Source organism: Trachurus japonicus, chromosome 13 (genome assembly GCF_045865225.1).
Source record: "Trachurus japonicus isolate A0001 chromosome 13, Traja_1.0".
Lineage (NCBI taxonomy): Eukaryota > Metazoa > Chordata > Actinopteri > Carangiformes > Carangidae > Trachurus > Trachurus japonicus.
This window is the reverse complement of record NC_140919.1, coordinates 26,181,738-26,201,534: the sequence shown is the minus strand read 5'-3', so window position 1 is coordinate 26,201,534 and position 19,797 is coordinate 26,181,738. Positions and strand designations below refer to the sequence as shown.

The following is a 19,797-nucleotide window of genomic DNA, read 5'->3' as shown; positions in this document are numbered from 1 at the left end:
TAATAACGGTTTGGATTTTTTTTTTTAGGTCTTCATTGATTTATGTAATTTTGGAGGCTGCAATTTGCGTTGCTGTTGAAATGTTGTGTGTTGTTCATAGGGGTTTTCAATAAAAATAGCCAATGGTTTGTGGTCGAGACATGTCTTTTTTTTTTTTTTTACATTTTCACAAATACGAAAAAGGGTCCATACCATAAACAGACTCTTTATTCAGCGTTTAAGTATTTCTTTACAATTTTAATAACGCAATTATAACAAGTCTGGAGGTAGAGGAGTCAGCGCTCTGCTGTCCAAGTTAAATTTCCCTTAAGTTTCCCCTTAACTAACCGGAAGCTAGCTTCAGCGCCGTCCTCCCTCCTCTCGCTTCCCCCTGGTTGGATAAAAAAAAAGTGTTGAGGAAAATTCCCGTAAACAGCTGCTACACTGTCTTCATGCGGCGTCATGACAACGGGACGGAAAACAAAAACAAGTATCATGTTATGTAGCTAATGTTTTGTAACCAGGTTCAGGGTTAATGTGTGAACCAGAGTCAAACAGATACTATGAGTATTTTCCGCCTCTTCTTCTGTGTAGTTCTTGTAGGCTATCTTGTAGCTGGTGGACCAACAGAGTCACACCAGAGTCACACAGAGAGGACTCGGCTCTGAGGCCTCCTCACCTGCTCATCCCGAATGGATTAATCTCCATTCCCCATAGGCTTACATAACAGGCAGCATCCGACTGTCGACTTCAAAATAAAAGCCCCACAGTTTTAGTTGCTTTTATGTAGGCTATGAAACTGAAAAATTGTAGGCAATAGGCTACATGGTCAACGTTGCATGTTATATAGGTTTTACTTTTTGATTAGTAGCCTATTCTTAAATTTGATGTAAAATGACTTGACTGAAGGTTCTGGTCTGAACCTGCAGCCTAAAGTCTGTTACATAAAATCAGTGTGTGAGAATAGCCTAAAAATGTCTAAGTGGACAGAGGCAGGTGAGATGATGTGTCCTGTTGTCTTTTAGAGGTGAGCAAGGTGTGTGAGTTTAGAGTCCAGTCCTCGTTAACCTGTTCCTGTTTTCATCTAGACCACATGACCATGCAGAATCACAGCACCCAGGCGTCGACAGGAGCCGGGGCCACAGCGACCGATCAGAGCCGGGAAACCGTCCTGCCTCAGGTCAGATACCATCCAACCATCACGACTCAGACCTCTGGAGGCGGAGCCCGACCCAAAACCACTAAAACCTCAGGAACCAGAACAAGGCGGATGCAGAAGACCAGACCTGGAGCTGCACTACAACACCCCGACCAGACTGGAGGCCAGAAGGCCGACAACACAGCAGGAGGAGGAAACAAAAACCAGAGCGCTCAAAAACCCATTGAGAAGCCGAATCAAATACAGGTTCAGAGTACGGATACAGATCCAGCTCCTCCACGAAAACCAGATGGCGACTCTGACAGAGCCATTCCCACGCCACAGGAGGTCCCTCTAGGTCTGGCTGTCCGGTTGGACCAGTCTGTGGTGGAGGATGTGGAGGTCTTGACCCGTGGGCAGAGGACCAACCAGGACTGGTTCTCATGGAGGAAGAACCGCATCACAGCCTCTGTCGCTCACCGCATCGCTCACTGTCGCTATGTCCACGGCAGGAGCAGAACCCCACCCACCTCCTACCTGGATGCCATCACAGGTAGGGACAACGGAGATATAAATACAGATCAAGCAGAGAGTTGTTTGGTTGTTACCTCAGGTTATGATCCAGGATCAGCTTCATGATTTTTAGAGTTGAGGTTCAAACTGTGTTAAGTTTCAGATCATGTTTCCATTTAAAAATCCCTTCACTAACATCTCTGTTGATGTTGAATGATGGACCGTAACTGTAAAAACACGACTTCTGTATTTTCAAAGTGTCAGAAAATGATTGTGAGGTCCTGAATCCGACCGTAGCTCAGTGTGTCTGATCCAGGATCTTTGTTTGATGATGGAAGACCAATCACTAATGAAGCTCACTGTGATTCATCAGGTGAGGGTCGCAGAGTCCAGACCAGAGCCATGAGCTGGGGGGTCAACATGGAGGCCAAGGTCGTCAGCATTTATCAGGTACAGTTCAACACAATGATGCTGATGCTGTTCGGACCACTGAGGACCCTCCCCAGGCTCTAATACTGATGTTGTCCCACAGAGACTGAAGAGTTTGGAGTTGAGACGAGAGGTCTCCGTTCAGGACTGCGGCCTGTTCATCGACCCTCAGCGGTCCTGGTTGGCTGCGAGTCCTGATGGCATAGTGACGGAGAGACGGACCGGCCAATGGCTGCTCTGCCTGGAGGTGAAGTGTCCTTACAAACACAGACACAGGCGCGTGGAGGAGGCCTGCAGGGAGGACCCCGCCTTCTGCCTGGAAATACAGGATGTGGATGGACAGCAGCCTGGAGCGGTAAAAGAGCCTTTACTGTCAAAGCAGTCTCGTCCTTAAAGGGATAGTTCAACATTTTGGCAAATTGGCCCATTTCCATAATCCCTATAGTTTTAGGAGTAGGTTCATTACCTTTAATTGTCGGTGCGAGCTATTTTTAGAATGGCGGAGCAGAGCTGCAAGCTGCTCAGAGCTACGCTACAGAGGCTAATGGGATTTCTTGGTTTCCCTCATCAAACTCATCAAATACACAATCCAACAACTCCAAAACGCTTTTGTGGACAAGTTGTGACCTGTACATTCACCACGCTATGAGATAATAACAGAACGTTACGAGACGTTTGTTTTCGAGGTAAATACAGAGTCTGCTTGCTGAAAAACTGTCCCTTAACGCAACGCGCATCAGCGGTTTTGCACGAATTTGCTTTATAGCGTGGTGAATGTGCAGGTCACAACTTGTCCACTGAGTTGTTGGATTGTGTATTTGATGAGTTTGATGAGGGAAACCAATAAATCCCATTAGCCTCCGTAGCGTAGCTCTGAGCAGCTCGCCGCTCTGCTCCACCGTTCTAAAAATAGCTTGCACCGACAATTAAAGGTAATGAACCTACTGCTAAGACTATAGGGATTATGGCAATGGGCCAATTTGCCAAAATGTTGAACTATCCCTTTAAAGTCCCCTGTCTCAAACATCACCTCTTTGTCTCTCTCATCTTTTGCTGGCCTGTGACATCTTCCCCTCTTCTCTCTTTGTCCCTCGTCTCTAACATCCTCTCCTCATCTTCTTGTCCCCCCCAGTCTTCAGTCTACCATCTGAAGACGTCCCACAGTTACTACACACAGATCCAGTGTCAGCTGGCGGTGACGGGGCTGCAACGGGCCGACCTCGTCGTCTACACCTTAAAGGAGACAGCCATTGTCCCAGTAACGTTTGACCCTGACCTGTGGGAGGAGACGGTGTCCAAGCTGGAGGTGTTTTACAGAGACGCCGTCCTGCCTCATCTCAGGGAGAAGAAACAGCAGCAGACAGCATCAGCCAGGGCGGAGCTGTAGAGACCAGCTGGACCCGAGTCTCTGAGCCCTCCGAGGACAATGAAAGCAGAAAAGGGATCCACCAGCAATAACCAATATGCCCTGAGAGAAACTATTGCTACAGCACCGTCTCCGTGTGTAATAACCGTTTTAGGAAAAGTAAATAACAGAAACACGTCTGTATAATGTAACACAGCTAAACACACTGTCTCCACCATGATCATACAGTTGAATCAAAGTGGTCTAAAACTATTTTATTACAAAGAGAACATTAAAACCTTCATGCTGGAGGATTTACTGTTGCATTAGACTGTATCAGTTTTAGCTCCGTGTAAACTGAACACTGAGTATATTGGTAACTATCAGGTTCTGCATGCCAGACTAGATGAACAAGTTGATTTCACTGCTGCTCTCATCTGCAGCTTAGAGACGCTCTTTAGGTCAATTTTTGCATACATTATTATCACAATATGAGATCTTGAGCCCTTTACTCCAAGACATTTGAACTGGCTCATTTGTTCTTTTATCTGAGAATATTTTAAAACTTTATTTTTAACGTGTACGGCAGTAGCCTAAAGTGTTTTTGCAGTGATGGACTGATATGTGCTGACAAGCTGCAGTCAGTGAAGAGTTTCTGTTACTGGTTTATTGCTGCTCTGTCTGAACACAGCTGATGTTGCTGCTCATGATTTCTTTCTACAGAGACTAACTGGTTAAATTATGTTCACATCTGCTGGTTGCTTTAGCTTAGCGGTTAGCACTAGCCTCTCTCTCTGGATCAATAGTTAAACGTGTTGATCAGCGTGTGCTGTCCTTTACAGAGCTACTCTAGTCTGCACACAGCAGTATCCAGCACTGATGAGCTGTTACAATGTGGAGTCAGAGCCAAAGTCGCACATTTAATTTTTAAAATTTGTTTATTTTATGGATTTAATTTTGGATTAAAAAAAAAGTAACAATACTGATGATCAGAAAATGCTGAGAACCGCGACTAACAATCAGCCATGTTGATAATCTATCAGCCCAGAAACACACAGTACCAGGTGACACTGGAGCAGCTGTTTGACTTTCTTGCTCCAACAAGATGTTTTCCACCTGTAACTGAATCTTTTTCTTGTTGTAATAACAAACTCTTCTGCTCTCTGAAAATGTGTTACCACACGTGTGATGAAACCTCCTGTGATAAATAAAGGACTTGGCGTGATGCTAAACTGAGGATCCTGGTCAACAGTGTGTGACTTCAGTGATGCACCATCTGCTCTGCTGATCAGATCAACGACTCAAGTGACCTGTTAGCATATCTTCATCATGTAAACAGATGGGTTGGTCACATGGCAGGTCACACCTTTTACAAAACATCTGTTTAAAGAGATAAATTCAGTTGGATGGAGGTACTGAAAATCCACATCGGCCTGTGTTTGAGTCCTTACACATGATTCACTGAGTGTAGCTGAAATGATTGAGCAGCATCAGATTAATTGATTCAGATTAAAGGGATAGTTCACTCAAAATTTTAATTTCACTCATTATCTACTCACCCTCATGTCGACTAAGGGCTGGGAGAAGTTTCAGAGTCCTCCGTGCCTTCTCCGTGCAGCACTGCATGTCCATATGACGGTTGTGAACGGAGCTCACTTTTCTTCATAATGTCCCTCTTGTATTGAAGCCCTAACATAAGAAATTGTTCAGAAAAAAATTAAATAAGTATATGTTTTAAGCTTGTTTGTAGCGGAAGCTCCCAGTGTTGCTCTGCCGGAATCTCATGCGATTTGCAGAGCCGTGAATTGGGTGTCAATGCAAATCACAAGCTTAAAATATAGACTATAGAATATTATTTAATTTTTTTTCGGAACAATTTCTCATGTTGGGGCTCCAATACAAGAGGGACATTACAGACAAGCTGTGTGGAGGTATTTGGTGTGTCTTTTTGGACGAAGAAAAGTGAGCCCCCGTTCGCTACCGTCATATGGCAGTGCAGTGCTGCACGGAGCCCCGCTGTAATGAGAAGTCACGGAGGACTCTGAAACTTCTCCCAGCCCTTAGTTGACATGAGGGTGAGTAGATGAGTGAAATTTAAATTTTGAGTGAACTATCCCTTAAATCTATCAGGAAAACTTAAAAGATCGATTTATTTATTTTAGATAATTCTTAATCTTTAGGTTTGGTAAAGATGTTCAAACACTGTGGGTGAAGAAGAGGCTGAACACATGATCTGATGGGTTTTATTGTTTGTCTCTGAATGTAAATATGTTTGATGTCAGGTCCTTTTAAAACTGATAAAACCTCGAACCTCTGCTGAGTCCATACAAAACTAAACCGGGTTTAATGTGACGGCAACGTGACAACAGACGCTTGTTTGACTTTAAATAATCTCCAGGTGGTCTCCGGCAACTCCTCTTTCTCCAAAGTTCCATGACCAATCAGCTTGCAGCACACTGTCACTTGAATCGGACGATGAGTAAACGTCCTCCGATCAGCTCTGGCGGCCGATTGGCTTTTTGCGACGGGTGTTATTATGCAGGGGGCGGGGCTTATGTTACTAATGGTCAGCGTGGTCAGTGAGCAGCGGGCGGAGCCTCACAGGTAGCCCTCCTTCTTGAATTGCTCGTGCAGAATGTCTCTGTACTCGTCGAAGCCGCCGTCGATGCGTCCAACTTTCCCGCTTTCACACACCCACAGCTCCTTGCACACCAATCGGATCAGACGCTCGTCGTGGGACACCAGGATGAGTCCGCCCTGAAACACATGAAAACAACATGAATGTGGCATGACGATGTTGTTTCAACAGCTGATCATCTGATCAGACCGCACGCTCTCTTCCTCTTTGTGTTGTTATGAGGCAGATTTATAAACAAGCTCAAACATGAACTGCCTTCACTTTACTCCCACTCATGTCCCTGCAGGTGAGACACACCTGAACCGTCTGAACACAAACGGCTCCTGGTGTATGTCAGGAAGCTCGACACATCAAACATGTGACGTGTAGCTAAGGCTCTGCTCAGACCTGCAGCAGTATAAATCTGAAGTGCTGAAAAGCTCACAGTGGACTGGCAGGAAATAAAATGACAAAGGATACGTAACAACATTAGCGTTGTGACAGAACCTGCACTTCACTAATTTGTTGTCGGGGTCAAAAACCTTATGGTGACCACTGTTTATGATGATACTGTAGAGGAGGTGGTCCTTCATTATAGCTACCATATTTGCGTTCACACTGTTAAAGCCCCTGTACAGACTTTTCATTTAGTGTTGATTTTGGCAGCCCCTGTGGACGAAAGCGGTGGTGTTTTTCCGGAATGAAGACCGCATTTCCCACTGTCATGAAGACATTTGTCTGGCCGGCGTGTGTAGAATTGTTTTGGAAACGTCGAAAAGAAGACGGGACTTGCTTTTTTTTTTTTTTTTTTAGCATCGTAATGTATCTATTCGTATTGTTTCATCAGTGGTCCGACCCAACCATGCCTTCCAGAGGTATAGAATTAGACTTAGAAATAGCGTATCTTCACACTGATGGGCTCATTTGCTGTTGTAGGTAGCAGAGACACATCAGCAGAAACCAGAGACTTTTGCGTATCCAGTTAAAAGCTTTGTACAGGGGCTTTAAAGGACTGTGGTTGAGCGGTCTGGACCATCTCTGAATGACAGACGTTACACACACACACACACACACAGTAACACACACTCACTTTGAATTTGTTGAGTGCTTTAGCCAGAGCCTCGATGGTCTCCATGTCCAGGTGGTTGGTCGGCTCATCAAGGATATAAAAGTTTGGACTGGAGGACAAAGAGAAGATAAACTCTGTACTAAACTGAACTGATCATCATCATCATCATCATCATGAGACACACTCGACGCTCCGTTACCATGGCATGGTCATCTGTGCGAAGGCCACCCTGCTCTTCTGTCCTCCCGACAGACTGGCCACCGGCCGCGTGGCCAGCTCCCCGGTGATGCCGTAACCTCCCAGCTGGTGGCGGTACTCCTCCTCTGTCCGACCTGCAGCGCCGCACACAGACAACAGCCAATCACAGCTCATCACTTGTGTGCAAGTTCGTTACTGTAGTAGCCGATCAATGTTGCGGTTGCCATAGTTACCAGGGAACCTGTTGAGCAGCAGCTCCACAGAGCAGACGTTCAGGTCCAGCTGATCCACGTGATGCTGACTGAAGTAACCGATCTTCAAGTTCCTGATGAGATATAAGGTCTGGTTAGTGACTGCTATTAAAACCAGTGATAACGCCATAGAAATGGTTTGTGTTTGTTACATGAAAAGAATGTCGACAACTCCATAAATAAATGTTAAAATGGAGCCAGAATTGTACATCAACAATAAACCATATAAATGGTTTTATAGGCAGGTTTCCTATGTTCATTGTATGAATGTTGTGTACACTGAACACTGTAAACACTGTAAACACTGTACACTGTAAATTAAACCTGTATTTACACATTCCCTTCTTCAAAAGTAGTTCCCTGAAAGCAGAATGATATCTAACATTACCTTCAGTAACAGTTCCCTGTAAACATCCCTATAAAATTGACTCGAAGTGTTTCCTATGATGGTACATCATTGCCTACGAACAGTGACAGTCTGACACAGGTAGAGAAACCACGGTTTCCTCCTGTGCTCTGATTGGTTGGCAGGTAATCTCACCTGTGAGCTTGTCTGACTCCATTGACCGGTGTCAACTCGCCCATCAGCAGTTTGAGGACGGTGGTTTTACCTGCGCCGTTTTCACCAACCTGACAGAAAACAGTAGGTGTTTACTTGCTGTTATTGATCAGTGTGATTTAGTTCAATATTAAAACCATCATGATGAAGAAGTTTTCAAAGGTCCATGTTAATGAAGATGTCAAGTCGTGTTATCGCCCTGGATCTTGAGATTTGTTTGGTACTGAGGGATCAACAACCTATGAAAACAGCTGTACAGTCAGTGATTGGTTCATTTCATGGTAACACCTACGATGCAGATCCGAGACTCGAGGTCAGCGGACACGTTGAGGCCAGAGAAGAGTCGCTTGTCTGGGGAGTAGTAGAACTCCACCTCGTCTAACTGCAGGATGGGAGGAGACAACTTCTCAAAGTTATCTGGAAACCTGCAGAAAAACACAACGTGTCAATCAATCAACCAATCACCACGGAAGCACCGACACATGAACCCGCTGTGGTTGAGTCAGCCGCTCATAGATGATGCTGCAGCCGAGCTGATAACCGCCACACTGGAGGATCTTTGTGGAACAGGACAGACTTAATCTCCAATCACAGCTTGTTGTTTATTCTGCAGCTGGTGTTGATACACTCCTGTTTTTGTTTTGATTATGACAGACTACGGAGAAAATTACGTGATAACAAACTGAGTTGTATTTATATTAGGCTATTTAAATTAATATTCTGTTCAACTTGCATGTCACAAAATGCCTTAAAAATGAAAAGGCACCGTTTTTGGACAAAGTTTGTATGTTTTCCATTCTTTAAGCACCGGTTCAAACACTGTTTAAGCACTGGCACCGTTTCGGTAGCGGATAAAACCTTAACGATACTCATCCCTACTTGTGAGTGGAGCTTTGTGTCAATCAGATAAACACCTGTCATCTGTCACTGTGTACTGAAGCTGTAAACCCACCACAGCTGTGAGCTGCTCAGAGCCAGATGAGCCAGATGAACCTGTTAGGGGCCCAGGGCCAAACATGTGCATTTGTTATCCAGCACACAGCGCTGAACAGACGACAGCTTCATTATGTTTGACAAAGAGACCCTGAGACCGACCAAGGTCAGTTAGTCTGTGCTCATTTAGTCAAACTATTTATTCCTGAAAATGCTCCATGTGAAATGTTGTAATGTTTTGCCATGATTGATTTGGCCGACTCCATGTTGTTCCGAGAGCCGGAAACGGTTGCTGCCCCTCTGCCTGGGTAGGTGGTCATGGTGGGTACAATGACCTGGATGACTGATAACCTTGACAGACATCCATCCTCTTACCTTAAAGTGACGTCAGGTTCTTTTTCAAGGGGCTTCAGCTCCGGTCTGCGGGAGGAGACCAAACAGTAACAATGAGACACAGTGTCAGTCAAGTCAGCAACTGCTTCTCACAAGTCTGGACCAGGACTCACAGTCTCTCCAGCAGCTTCAGTTTGCTCTGGACCTGAGCTGCTCTGTTGGCGTTGTAGCGAAACCTGTCGATGAACACCTGAAACAGAAGCAGCGCGTCACTGGAAACTGCTGCGGTGCAACATCCACCTGTTTGTGCCGTTTGTGCCGTGGCAGTACCTGTATGTGTTGTCTGTACTGCAGCTGGGCCTCGTACTCTCTCTGCTGGTTCTTCAGTCTGTCTTCTTTGGTTTTGATAAAGTTTTCGTAGTCGCCGCGGTAACTGTCGAGCCTCTGGGAGTGCAAGTGGATGATGTCCGTAACCACGGCATTCAGGAAGTTTCTGTCGTGAGAGACGACCAGGATGGTGGACTGCCACGTCTGTGGGAAGAAGTACAGGACTTTACTGTCTGTCCCTTGTTAGCTCGTGGCTAACATTTGACAGCGTTTACAATGAGGGATGCTAAAGCGAGGTCAGACCTGCAGGTAGTTCTCTAACCACAGGATGGCTCTGACATCCAACATGTTGGTCGGCTCTGAGAGACAAAACAGCAACACATTAGAGCACTGCAGCAGTAGTACAACAACATTGTAAACACAACTCAGTCATACTGCTACTATGATTGATCCTACTACTTATATACTTTGTGTACTACCCCTTCACTACTACTTCTAGAACTACCAGTTATACTAACCCAACTGATTGAACAGGTAGTTGAATGTGTACTCCTCTCACTACATTATACTACTACTACTGTTTCTCTGCCTTCTAATTCTGCTCCTACACCTCATCATCCTGCTCCTTTTCATCACACTCATTGTTCTTTACCCACGCCCCCTTCCTCCACTCATCTCTCTCCTCCTGTTCGTACCCACACTCCTCCTCAGAGGAGATCTACCAGTCCAGTCCCTCCCCCTGTTCCTCCTTTCTATCACTCTTTGACCAACACCAACCACCTCTCCTCCTGCTCTAACCACAGTGGGGCAGTGATGTGACTCACCGTCCAGCAGCAGCAGGTCCGGCCTGGAGACAGAAACACAGACAGTCAGACAGCTGTTTGAACATCATCACTGATCATTGTTCACAAGTGGCGATCAGGACTCACCGGGCGAACAGAGCTCTGGCCAACGCCAGTCTCATCCTCCAGCCTCCAGAGAACTCCCTGCACACACAAACATGCTGCTGTCAAGCTGTTGTTCATAATGAGGTGGAAATGTGCGTTTTGTGTCAGAGACAGGAGGTGACTCACTTGGTGGCCTGCTGTTGCATTTTGGGAGAGAATCCGAGACCGGCCAGAATGATGGAGGCTCTGATTGGAGGAGACAGACAGTGCATCACAGCCAGGTCATGACCAGCTGTTGTACCAGACTGTAGCAGGTTTGTGTTTTAACATCTGGACTGAATTAACATCAGTTCTCCACAAGAAAAACCAGTATCCAGACCGCACGCTAAGTGTGAACAGGAAGTAACAGTTTCTACAGCTGACCAGAAATCAACAGGAAGTGATGCGACCTGTTGATTCAACGTCCCACAGAGCACTTCAACCACTCGTCGACCTGAGCACATGGAAGGAACCACCTGGTCCATGCACATAGCTCTTCATTCTGCTGACACAGTGCGTGTGTGTGGTTGCCATAGTTACCGGGCCGGGGCTTTGTCAGCTTCGATCTCCTCCAGCTTGCCGTAGATCTCCGACAGTCGAACGCTCTCCAACCCCTCAGCACTGACACACAGACAAGCAGAGACGGAGCATGAGTGTGTGTGTTCATGTGGAAAGTTCACTTCTGTTCTGCGTAATGAGGTCGTTTTCTATGTTTGCATTTTACAGAAGCTCAAAAACCACTTGAATCCAGTTTTCAGTCACACTTTTTAGATGCATTTTGTCAATTTGTCACTTTCAGCTATATATTTCATCTAGAATCTGATGAAGGATTTCACTGTTGATCGTCTGGATCTTAAGTTATTATGAAAGTTACCGCCTTGTGTTCCTGTGACCACTAATATCTGATCAGTTTATCTTTAATTCCTAGTCAGGGTTTGTGTGCAATTAGAAGATGTTGCATCAAAGTGTTACAGAGACATCAGGCCCAAGACAACGGGACAGACAGATGGTCCACCTGATAAACAATCTACCTTCAGCTGTGACTGTTGCTGGCGACGTGGAGAAATAATAAGCTAAAGACATTTCTCAGCTGTTTACAAACATCCTGTGTCTTCTGAGCAGAGTCAGTGACAATGAGTGACTTTTACTAGTTATGATAAAAGATAAGAGTAAAGAACTGAAGTCAGGCCAGAGGAATAAACTAGAATTATCTTGAAGTCCTTCAGTGAAGACAGAGTTCACTAAGTTTAAACAGGACAAAAGTCAACTAAATCTATCTGCTGCTGCACCAACACCATTACTCGTGGCTGTTTATCTTACGTTCCGTTAGCGATCCGAGCGTTCAGCATCTTCTCCTCACTCAGGAGCCCCTCCCTCAGCGTGTCGCTCTCCAGGACGCTCTGGAGCGCCATCGTCTCGTCGCCGGCCACTTCCTGCTCCACGTGCAGGATGGAGATGTGAGCTGGGACGCGGAGGTTTCGACTCGCCAACATCTTCAGCAGCGTCGTCTTCCCCAGGCCGTTTCGACCAATCAGGCCGTACCGCCGACCTGTGGCCAGAGAGAGCTCCGCCCCCTGCAGCAGACACCTGGGAATAGAGAAATAAATAGTAAATGATCATACAACATCAGATGTTGGTCCGACAAAGTCCTTCTTAAATAAGATGGAAACAATACATTATCATGTTGTGTCATGATTCTCTTTACAAACATGGTCATTATTGATGCATGAACAGATAAGTGGCGTCCAAAACTACAAATCAATGATCAATTACGCTCCCTGGCTGCTACAGCAAACAACAAACTAATGTGTGTGTTCTGAGGTGAATAGAGCTGCAATAATTAATCGATTAATCAAACAATAATTGGTTATTAAATTAATCATCAAAAAAAAGGTCCAAATTCTCTGATTTCAGCTTCTTAAATGTGAATATTTCTGGATTCTTTTTTCCTTTATGACAATAAACTGAGTATCTCTTTGGTTTGTGGACAAAACAAGACATTTGAGGACGCCGTCTTGTGGTTTGGGAAACACCGATTGATGTTTTTCAACATTTTATTGACCAAACAACTAATCGATTAATCGTTTAGATAATCGACAGATTGATCGATGATGAGAATAATCGCTAGTTGCAGCCCTAGAGGTGAAACATACTCCTCCCTCCACTCACCTTTCTCCAAAGGAAACATCAAAGTTCTCGATGCGAATGTCGTAGCTGCGGTTCTTCCCTGATTGGTCGACTCGGTTGTCCTTCTTACTGCTGGCCTGACTGGCCGATGCCTCCTCCAGGACCCTGTGGAGAGACAACAGAGACAGACAGACGAGTGAGGATGGGTGAGACCGCTCCAGGGCAGATGTGTACAGGTGAGGGCCAGGTGTGTACTGACAGCGGCGTGGTGCCTTTCTGAGTGTCCTTCTCGTTCCTGCGTTCATGTTTAGCCTTCAGCTTCGCCTCGGCTTTTTCCAGTTTCTTAGCGTCAACTGTCTGAAAACACAGAGAGGAAGGAATGACATTTAATGACATCACAGAGTGGAGAAGTGAGGGTGACACAAAGACAAAGTCAGAGTGTGTGTGTAACAGAGTCAGTGACAGAGACACACTGGCGGTGAACTAGCGCCGAAGAGAGTGAGAGAGTGACAGTGTGCTGGGTCGAAGACTCACTGTGTTCTGGGCACGTTTCATCATCCAGATACCCTGAACATCTTTGTCTGCTGCTGACACTGTAGATAAACACACACAGTACAAATATAGTATATGCTTTACTGCCTCAGAATACACACACGCACACACACACACACACTGAGGTGCAGTGTGTTCCTCACCGTTGTCTGCAGAGATCTGAGAGAGTTGAACAGGAGCGTCCAACAACACCTGCTTCTGGGTGCCATGATGGTTGTTCCTGACAAATACAGAGGACAGATGTTAGTACAGATGTCTGAACTACAGTAATTTTTGTTTCTGTTTTTGTTCTAACACACAAGACATGAACACAACTCCCAGTAACGGAACAGACACACACAGAGGGGAAATATCACTGCTTCACTCTGGATGATCACTGACAACATATTGATCTGATAGATAATTGCAGTTACTTCATTGAACCTTTTCTTTTGTGTTTAAAATATCAGAGATTATTCTTATTTTCTGCATGACAGTGTAAAACTAAGTCTAAACTAACTAAAGAAATCAAATCAAACTTGATACTTGAGATCAAAGACCACTCCCTCTTAGAGATGCACCGATCCGGATATCGGCTCCGATATTGACTAATTATCTAGATTGGATATCGGATTAAATGAGGCCGATCCAGCCATTTCATTTTCTTATTAACATCATACACAGCAATACGGTAGTCACTTCAATTCTGTTTGCAACGCTGGTTATGTCATCACGCAGAGCAGCTAATGATGTACACTTTGTTAATAAATAATATTAAGTACATTTATATCTGTGTTAATTTGTTACCTTTTTTTTTTTAAAGGGATACGCCAACATTTTTTTGTGTGTCACTCCCGAGTCCATGGCAAGCAGATAGACACCATCTTTTCGACTGTACGTTCAGTAACAAGGGAGATAGAGCCGTATCGCCCGTAATTAGCTTAGCTCAAACGCTGGAAGTGTATGGGTAGTGTTAGCCTGCCTCCTACCCGAGCCAAAATCAGCAGTCAGAAGCTGATTCATTTTAGCTCTAAACTCTGTAAATACATCACTTCATCGACATTTCAAACATTTTTAGGCGAGAAAGTAGCTGTTTAGATCAGCAGTGTGTCGTTAATTTGTCTAAATACCAGCTGTTTACAATTTTGTTCGGACGAATTTGGTGCTATTCAAGCTAGCCATTGTGACCAACGCACTCCCAGTTACTTTCACAAAATAAAACACCCGTTGCCCTTACAAATACAGAAAACCATGACGATAGAATTTGTGCTTTTACTTTGAAATAGGAAGCTAACCTACCCTCGATGTAGCTAGCTTGAACTAAAATAAACCGTCTTTGCTTGAATCCTCCGTTTTGACCGATCTCGTCCCGTTACCGGCATTTCACCGCTCAAGATTCCTTACCAGAGAGTTTTGTCAGCTGGTTTCCGTTTAGAGTTGCTGAAGAGTTTCTCTGATGACTTTAGGTGGAGGCAGGCTAACACTACCTATGCACTTCCAGCGTTTGAGCTAAGCTAATTAGCGGTGCGCCAGCTCTGCCCGTATCTCCCTTGTTACTGCACGCACAGTCGAAAGGATGGTGTCTATCTGCTGGTCATGGACTCGGGAGTGAGGCAAGACACGAAAAAAAAATGTTGGCGTATCCCTTTAATAAGGCTAAATGTTTATGTCAATCCCTTTAAAAGGCTAAATGTTTATGTCAAGCCTGATGCCTTCACTCACATGGCAAGATTCATTCATTCAACAGTAGTATCGGATCGGTATCGGGTATTGGCCGATACGCTCAGCCCAGGTATTGGCATCGGATTGGATCAGAAAAAACTGGATTGGTGCATCTCTACTCCCTCTATTCATGCTTTCTTACAGTTTGAGGGTGTTGAACATCTGGAAGCAGATGTCTCTGACGTCATCCTCATTTTTACTGTCAGCAGACACTCCCTGCAGGACACCACCAATGGCGTCGTAGACCTCCTCGCCATCCTCGAAGTCTGCACCACCACTCGCAAGAACACCTGAGACACACACACAAGACACATGATGAACACATCGTTTTCACCATCATCAGTTAACATCAGCTTCTGTCCTATTCTATTTAGTTGTCTTTAAAGGAAATAGATGTGCAGGATGTTTCTGGACGTGAAGATCTCTACTATATCGCTACATCCAGGTGACAGGTCACAGGACCAGAGGTTAAAGAGGGTGTTAAAGAATCACCGACATTCAGTATATATATATATATATATATATAATATATATATATATATATATATATATATATATATATATATATATATATATTTTTTTTTTTTTTTTTTTTTTTTTAAGGTAAAAGGGGTAGGGGTATATAGGCTTGGGCTTCAACCTACACCCTTTCGGTTATATAAGCTTGATATACCGAAATAAATAAATTCATTCAAATTCATTCATTCATTCACATCTGAAAAACTTCCTGTTGAACCTGCTGCCCCTGTGACACAGAGTGTAAGAGATGGATGGAGGTCAGAAGAAACTAGACTCGACTGGATTTGAAGGAGGCTTTCTATCTAAAGCCAGTCCAGTTCCCTCTGAGTACCTGTCTTCAAGACCTCATGTTGAGTCGTCATTCTCTTTTTGTAACTGACTGTGGGTGACTGTGGGTTGTGACAATGGATGGAATGGAAAGATGTATCATGAAAATCTGCCACTGTCTTTGTCCGAGGTGTTGTACAGTCTGAAGACAGAGGGTCTCCTGAACTTCTCGGCCCTGTGGTGAAATGAGACCTTGCTGTTGCTGCTGTAGCTTCCTCTCTGACCTGACACACTGCTGATGTTGTCTCAGATGTCCAGTATGTCTTTTAAGAGCCCAGACTCCTGCCACAGTCCCAGTCTTTTCAACCAGGTTGTCCAGCAGACACTGCAGCATCAAACACTTCACTGACCACTGACCACCAACACTGACTGGTAGTTTCTTTTCCCTGCAGACGTCAAAGCCCTGAGCCTCATGAGGAAGGAGAAGAACCAGCTCTGCTCCTTCTGGTAGATGTTGGTCTGTGATTCATCCCTGACACACAGTGGCAGCTGCAGTGTCACACACACTCAAACACTCACACACCACACGCCATATTTATTTATCGGGTTAACATAAACCAATTACATGAATATTTTCTTCCTGTCAGCTCTAAACTTCGCTGTATCCACTTCTTATAAAGACGGATGACTACAACGGAACACTTCCTTCGTGGTTTCTGTGGGTCGTTGTTCGAGGTTTGGCCCAGTCAGACCGGGACCGACGCGAGCTGACCCGGGTTAAAGTGGAGCTAACCGGTCCCACGCTGTCCTGCCCACAGCCCCGGCTCCGGTTAGCTACGGTAGCTTCTTTAGCTCTGTGGCCACGGAGCCACGGAGCCGCGGAGCCGCGGAGCCGGATAACACGCGGCGTACCGGCCGGGCTGTGGCCGCTCCACCGGCGCCCGGACAGCGGCCACGCGACGGCTCGGTGCCCGGCGTCTCACCTGTGATGTAGTCGAAAACCTCCGAGTCGATGTGAGGAAACTCGCTCTTCAGGATGTCCACGTACGTCGCCATGATACCGGCCCTGGACTGAGCCGCGCTGCGCATGCGCCAACATGCGACAGCGCCAGGACCCTTCTTCTGTGGTGTTTTACGGAAGTCAGCGCCGAAAATGTTGCATTACTGCCACCCACGTGTTACTTTTTTAATTTATTTTTTTATTTGAAGTATCATCAAATGGGCTCTTTGCACAGCTCCACTACATCCTGAATTTAATGCTGCTCCTTTATTTCCTGTCTTACATTATTGGACAAACTGATTAATCCAGGTGTGTCTGACCATTGTCACTACTCAGACACACCTGGATTAATCAGTTTGTCCAATAATGTAAGACAGGAAACAAAGGAGCAGCTTTAAATTCAGGAAGTAGTGGAGCTGTGCAAAGAGCCCATTACAAACATTTAAGCACATTTGTGATACAAAGATTGAAATGTTGAATCAGCTAGCAAGCCAATGAAAAGAAAAAGAACAGAGAATAACAATGTGCGGGTCTTATTCTAGAAGGGTACATAAATCCAATAACAAAAAGAGTCTCTGGGGATTTTTGTTTGTCATGTAGGCTAGTAGGCTACAATGACTTTGTTGTATATTTTGAATTCATTCTTCCATCAGTTGATGTGGGGCTTCACCTTGAGGTATTTGCATCTGTGAATGAAATGTTTTCCAACCCACTTGTTAGTAGTTTGCCGCTCTCACCTTGGTTTTTCCTTGTTCTTTCCTTTCTGTTAATGTGCTTTTTAATCGTCCCCCACTCACTCTCTTTTTGGATAGGTCCAAATGTCTCCTTGTTATTGTAGTTAGATATTCCACATTATGTTCTTCCTCTTTGATTTTGATTCAGGCCTATCAGCTCTTTCATGTCACAAGATATTCTGTGCAGGAACTGAAGGAAATGTGATCATTTTTCCTTAACCATCTCCATTTTCCTCTAAATATTCTTCAGTTTGCAACAGATATTTCAAACTGATGATAAGGGGCACGGGCACAGCAGGCAAAGCAGGTTTTCGCCTCTCCCCCATCTCTCAGGTGACTGGTTCATCTGCAAGATACGGGATGAGGCATCAGTCTTGACATTGCGTGACCAAGTTTTTATGGTCTGTCCATACCAAAAAAGGTAGTTTGGTCCCTACACCCCTGCCCTTCTATCTCCTTGCTTGGCTCTAGTTTTTTTCATAACAAGCCTAGTTCCTCTCGGCTGGTGACAGTCATCGAGAGAAGAAGGCACAGGGGTGGAGTGTCTGTTGGTGGCTGCACACTGAAACAGGGTGACCCGCTTCCCCAACATCAGATGCATCTATTTTGAAAACCTCCCTCAACTCCTTGTCACATACTGATACTGATATGGTATGATAAAGATATGGTATGATAAAGTAAAATCAAGCATGTGTGTTTACATCAGTTCTGTTGTTTATTTATATTTACAACTAAATTCTTTACGTCTAGCAACTCTTTTATTAACTGACCAGTATCATCTGCTCTATTACCAGCCCATACTGTCCATTAAAAATCACCAGACCAAACAATGCTACTGCTATTCTGCCCTTCTATCTCCTTGCTTAGCTCTAGTTTTTTTTTCACCACCAGACTTTCGCAAATATGTACTCTTGTTCCCCTTCTATTCCTTATACTTTGCGAGGAAAGCCTCCCTTCCTCTTCCTTCTGCTCTCATATCTCATGTCACCATCACATATGAAACCTTATTTGGTTTGAACTAACCCTCCTGAACACAGATGACATCTAACTTTTTCTTTCTACCAATATAACAGATGTGCACTCACTCACCCAAAGGACGTGCTAACCAACTTGCCAAGCAGTTGTCAACCTCTAGGCAAAACGGTCAGCATTGTCGCCTGCCGTGTAGGAGACCAGGGTTCAAACCCCACCTAGGGCAGGCCGTGAGAAAACACAACACAGAGGGCCAGATATGAACATTGGCTACACCAGCTAACGTAAATTCTACCCATTTCCTATCAAGCTTCTCATATTCCACTGAAAATTTTAAATTATGAGTATTAAAAAACCAATAAATCTCTTGACTCGACTGTATCCTAAATTAATGAATTACCAGAGTTGAGAGAGAGACAAGAAATGGAAGGCAGAGAGGGGAATAGAATAGGGCAGTTTAACGCGGGATTCAAACCGGGGCCGCATGCAGTGAGCACTACAGCCTCAACACATGGGGCAGATGCTCCCACCACTTACTAATGCTCTGCAGTTTTAGCAATGATCTGAATGATTTCAGTTTTCAATTGAACCCAAATATGGCCATACATGTTTTAGTTTTTCTTATCTTATTTTGTTCTGTTTCCTGTTATTTTTCCTCTCATCTCAGATCCAATCCCATTTCCTGCACTTGTTTGTGTCCCAACCTTGTGATTGTTTGCCCTATAGTGTTTCACCTGTGTGACCCTGCCTTCCTTGTGTATTTATTCTGTTCGCTCCCCTTTGCCAGTTTGTCTTAGCCATGTTGTTAAAAGCATACCAACCTGATTTTTAGTTTGTTCTTGACTCATTTTTCTGCATTTGACTCTGCCTCTGCCGATAGTCCCTTCGTTCTGTGTGTTGTTAATTTACTCCTGTGGACTGTACCTGTTGGTTTGTAGGCTACTAAAGTCCTGAGGAACCCAACTGTGTTCAAGTCATGCATTTGGGTCTGCTCCAGGTTTGTCAGCAGACTTGACACATTCCCCCTCAAATCTCATCACTAGATTAAGCAATCCTGCTTTGGAGCTTTATTCATTGTCTCTTCTTCCCTCACCTTTCAAGGCAACTACTCTATATTTCTCTTTCCTCTGTCTTTGATGACTGCTATTCACCCTTTTCCCTCCCACCACTCCCATTCACTCTCCCTCCTCTCACCTTCCTCAAGTCCATGTCACCCTCCCATGTGTGTGTACCAACTACCAAGTGATGCAGGAATATCGTTGTAGAGCTATAAAGGCCGCTGGTCAGTACTCCCACTAATTAATCTCC

At 44.8% G+C, this 19,797-nt stretch overlaps 2 protein-coding genes across 3 annotated transcripts; one reads left to right on the top strand and one right to left on the bottom strand.

Annotated features, from left to right (window-relative positions):
• The first annotated feature begins 1,057 nt into the window (after positions 1 to 1,057).
• On the top strand, positions 1,058 to 4,641 carry LOC146976064 (uncharacterized). The gene is made up of 4 exons (XM_085795585.1): positions 1,058 to 1,670; positions 2,004 to 2,080; positions 2,163 to 2,414; positions 3,192 to 4,641. Exons 1-4 carry the CDS (start codon positions 1,073 to 1,075, stop codon positions 3,444 to 3,446), a joined length of 1,182 nt encoding a protein of 393 aa, XP_085651711.1. The 5' UTR covers positions 1,058 to 1,072; the 3' UTR covers positions 3,447 to 4,641.
• A 990-nt stretch (positions 4,642 to 5,631) lies between these two features.
• On the bottom strand, positions 5,632 to 16,856 carry LOC146976063 (ATP-binding cassette sub-family F member 3-like). Of its 2 annotated transcripts, none has more exons than XM_085795583.1 (21): positions 16,767 to 16,856; positions 15,140 to 15,287; positions 13,440 to 13,516; positions 13,279 to 13,337; positions 13,004 to 13,101; positions 12,787 to 12,909; positions 11,938 to 12,204; positions 11,158 to 11,238; positions 10,765 to 10,824; positions 10,621 to 10,677; positions 10,516 to 10,538; positions 9,995 to 10,050; positions 9,695 to 9,895; positions 9,538 to 9,614; positions 9,407 to 9,451; positions 8,391 to 8,523; positions 8,081 to 8,169; positions 7,522 to 7,613; positions 7,290 to 7,422; positions 7,112 to 7,199; positions 5,632 to 6,161 (listed from the first exon to the last, which is right to left on the bottom strand). In XM_085795583.1, the coding sequence occupies exons 1-21, from the start codon at positions 16,837 to 16,839 to the stop codon at positions 6,003 to 6,005; spliced, it is 2,139 nt and encodes a 712-aa protein (XP_085651709.1). In that variant the 5' UTR covers positions 16,840 to 16,856; the 3' UTR covers positions 5,632 to 6,002. The 2 variants fall into 2 exon arrangements, with proteins under 2 accessions (XP_085651709.1, XP_085651710.1); XM_085795584.1 differs by having other exon boundaries at positions 13,279 to 13,325.
• Positions 16,857 to 19,797: the final 2,941 nt, after the last annotated feature.

What these genes read in the sequence shown, in the direction of transcription:
- LOC146976064 (XM_085795585.1), top strand. Translation starts at nt 1,073, where the DNA reads ATGACCATGCAGAATCACAGCACCCAGGCGTCGACAGGAGCCGGGGCC. An exon ending in CTACCTGGATGCCATCACAG is followed by an intron (nt 1,671 to 2,003) that starts GTAGGGACAACG and finishes GTGATTCATCAG; the next exon opens with GTGAGGGTCGCAGAGTCCAG. An exon ending in AGGTCGTCAGCATTTATCAG is followed by an intron (nt 2,081 to 2,162) that starts GTACAGTTCAAC and finishes GTTGTCCCACAG; the next exon opens with AGACTGAAGAGTTTGGAGTT.
- LOC146976063 (XM_085795583.1), bottom strand. Translation starts at nt 16,839, where the DNA reads ATGGCGACGTACGTGGACATCCTGAAGAGCGAGTTTCCTCACATCGAC. An exon ending in GCTCGGATCGCTAACGGAAC is followed by an intron (nt 11,239 to 11,937) that starts GTAAGATAAACA and finishes TCTGTGTGTCAG; the next exon opens with TGCTGAGGGGTTGGAGAGCG. An exon ending in GCTGCTCAACAGGTTCCCTG is followed by an intron (nt 7,423 to 7,521) that starts GTAACTATGGCA and finishes GCGGCGCTGCAG; the next exon opens with GTCGGACAGAGGAGGAGTAC.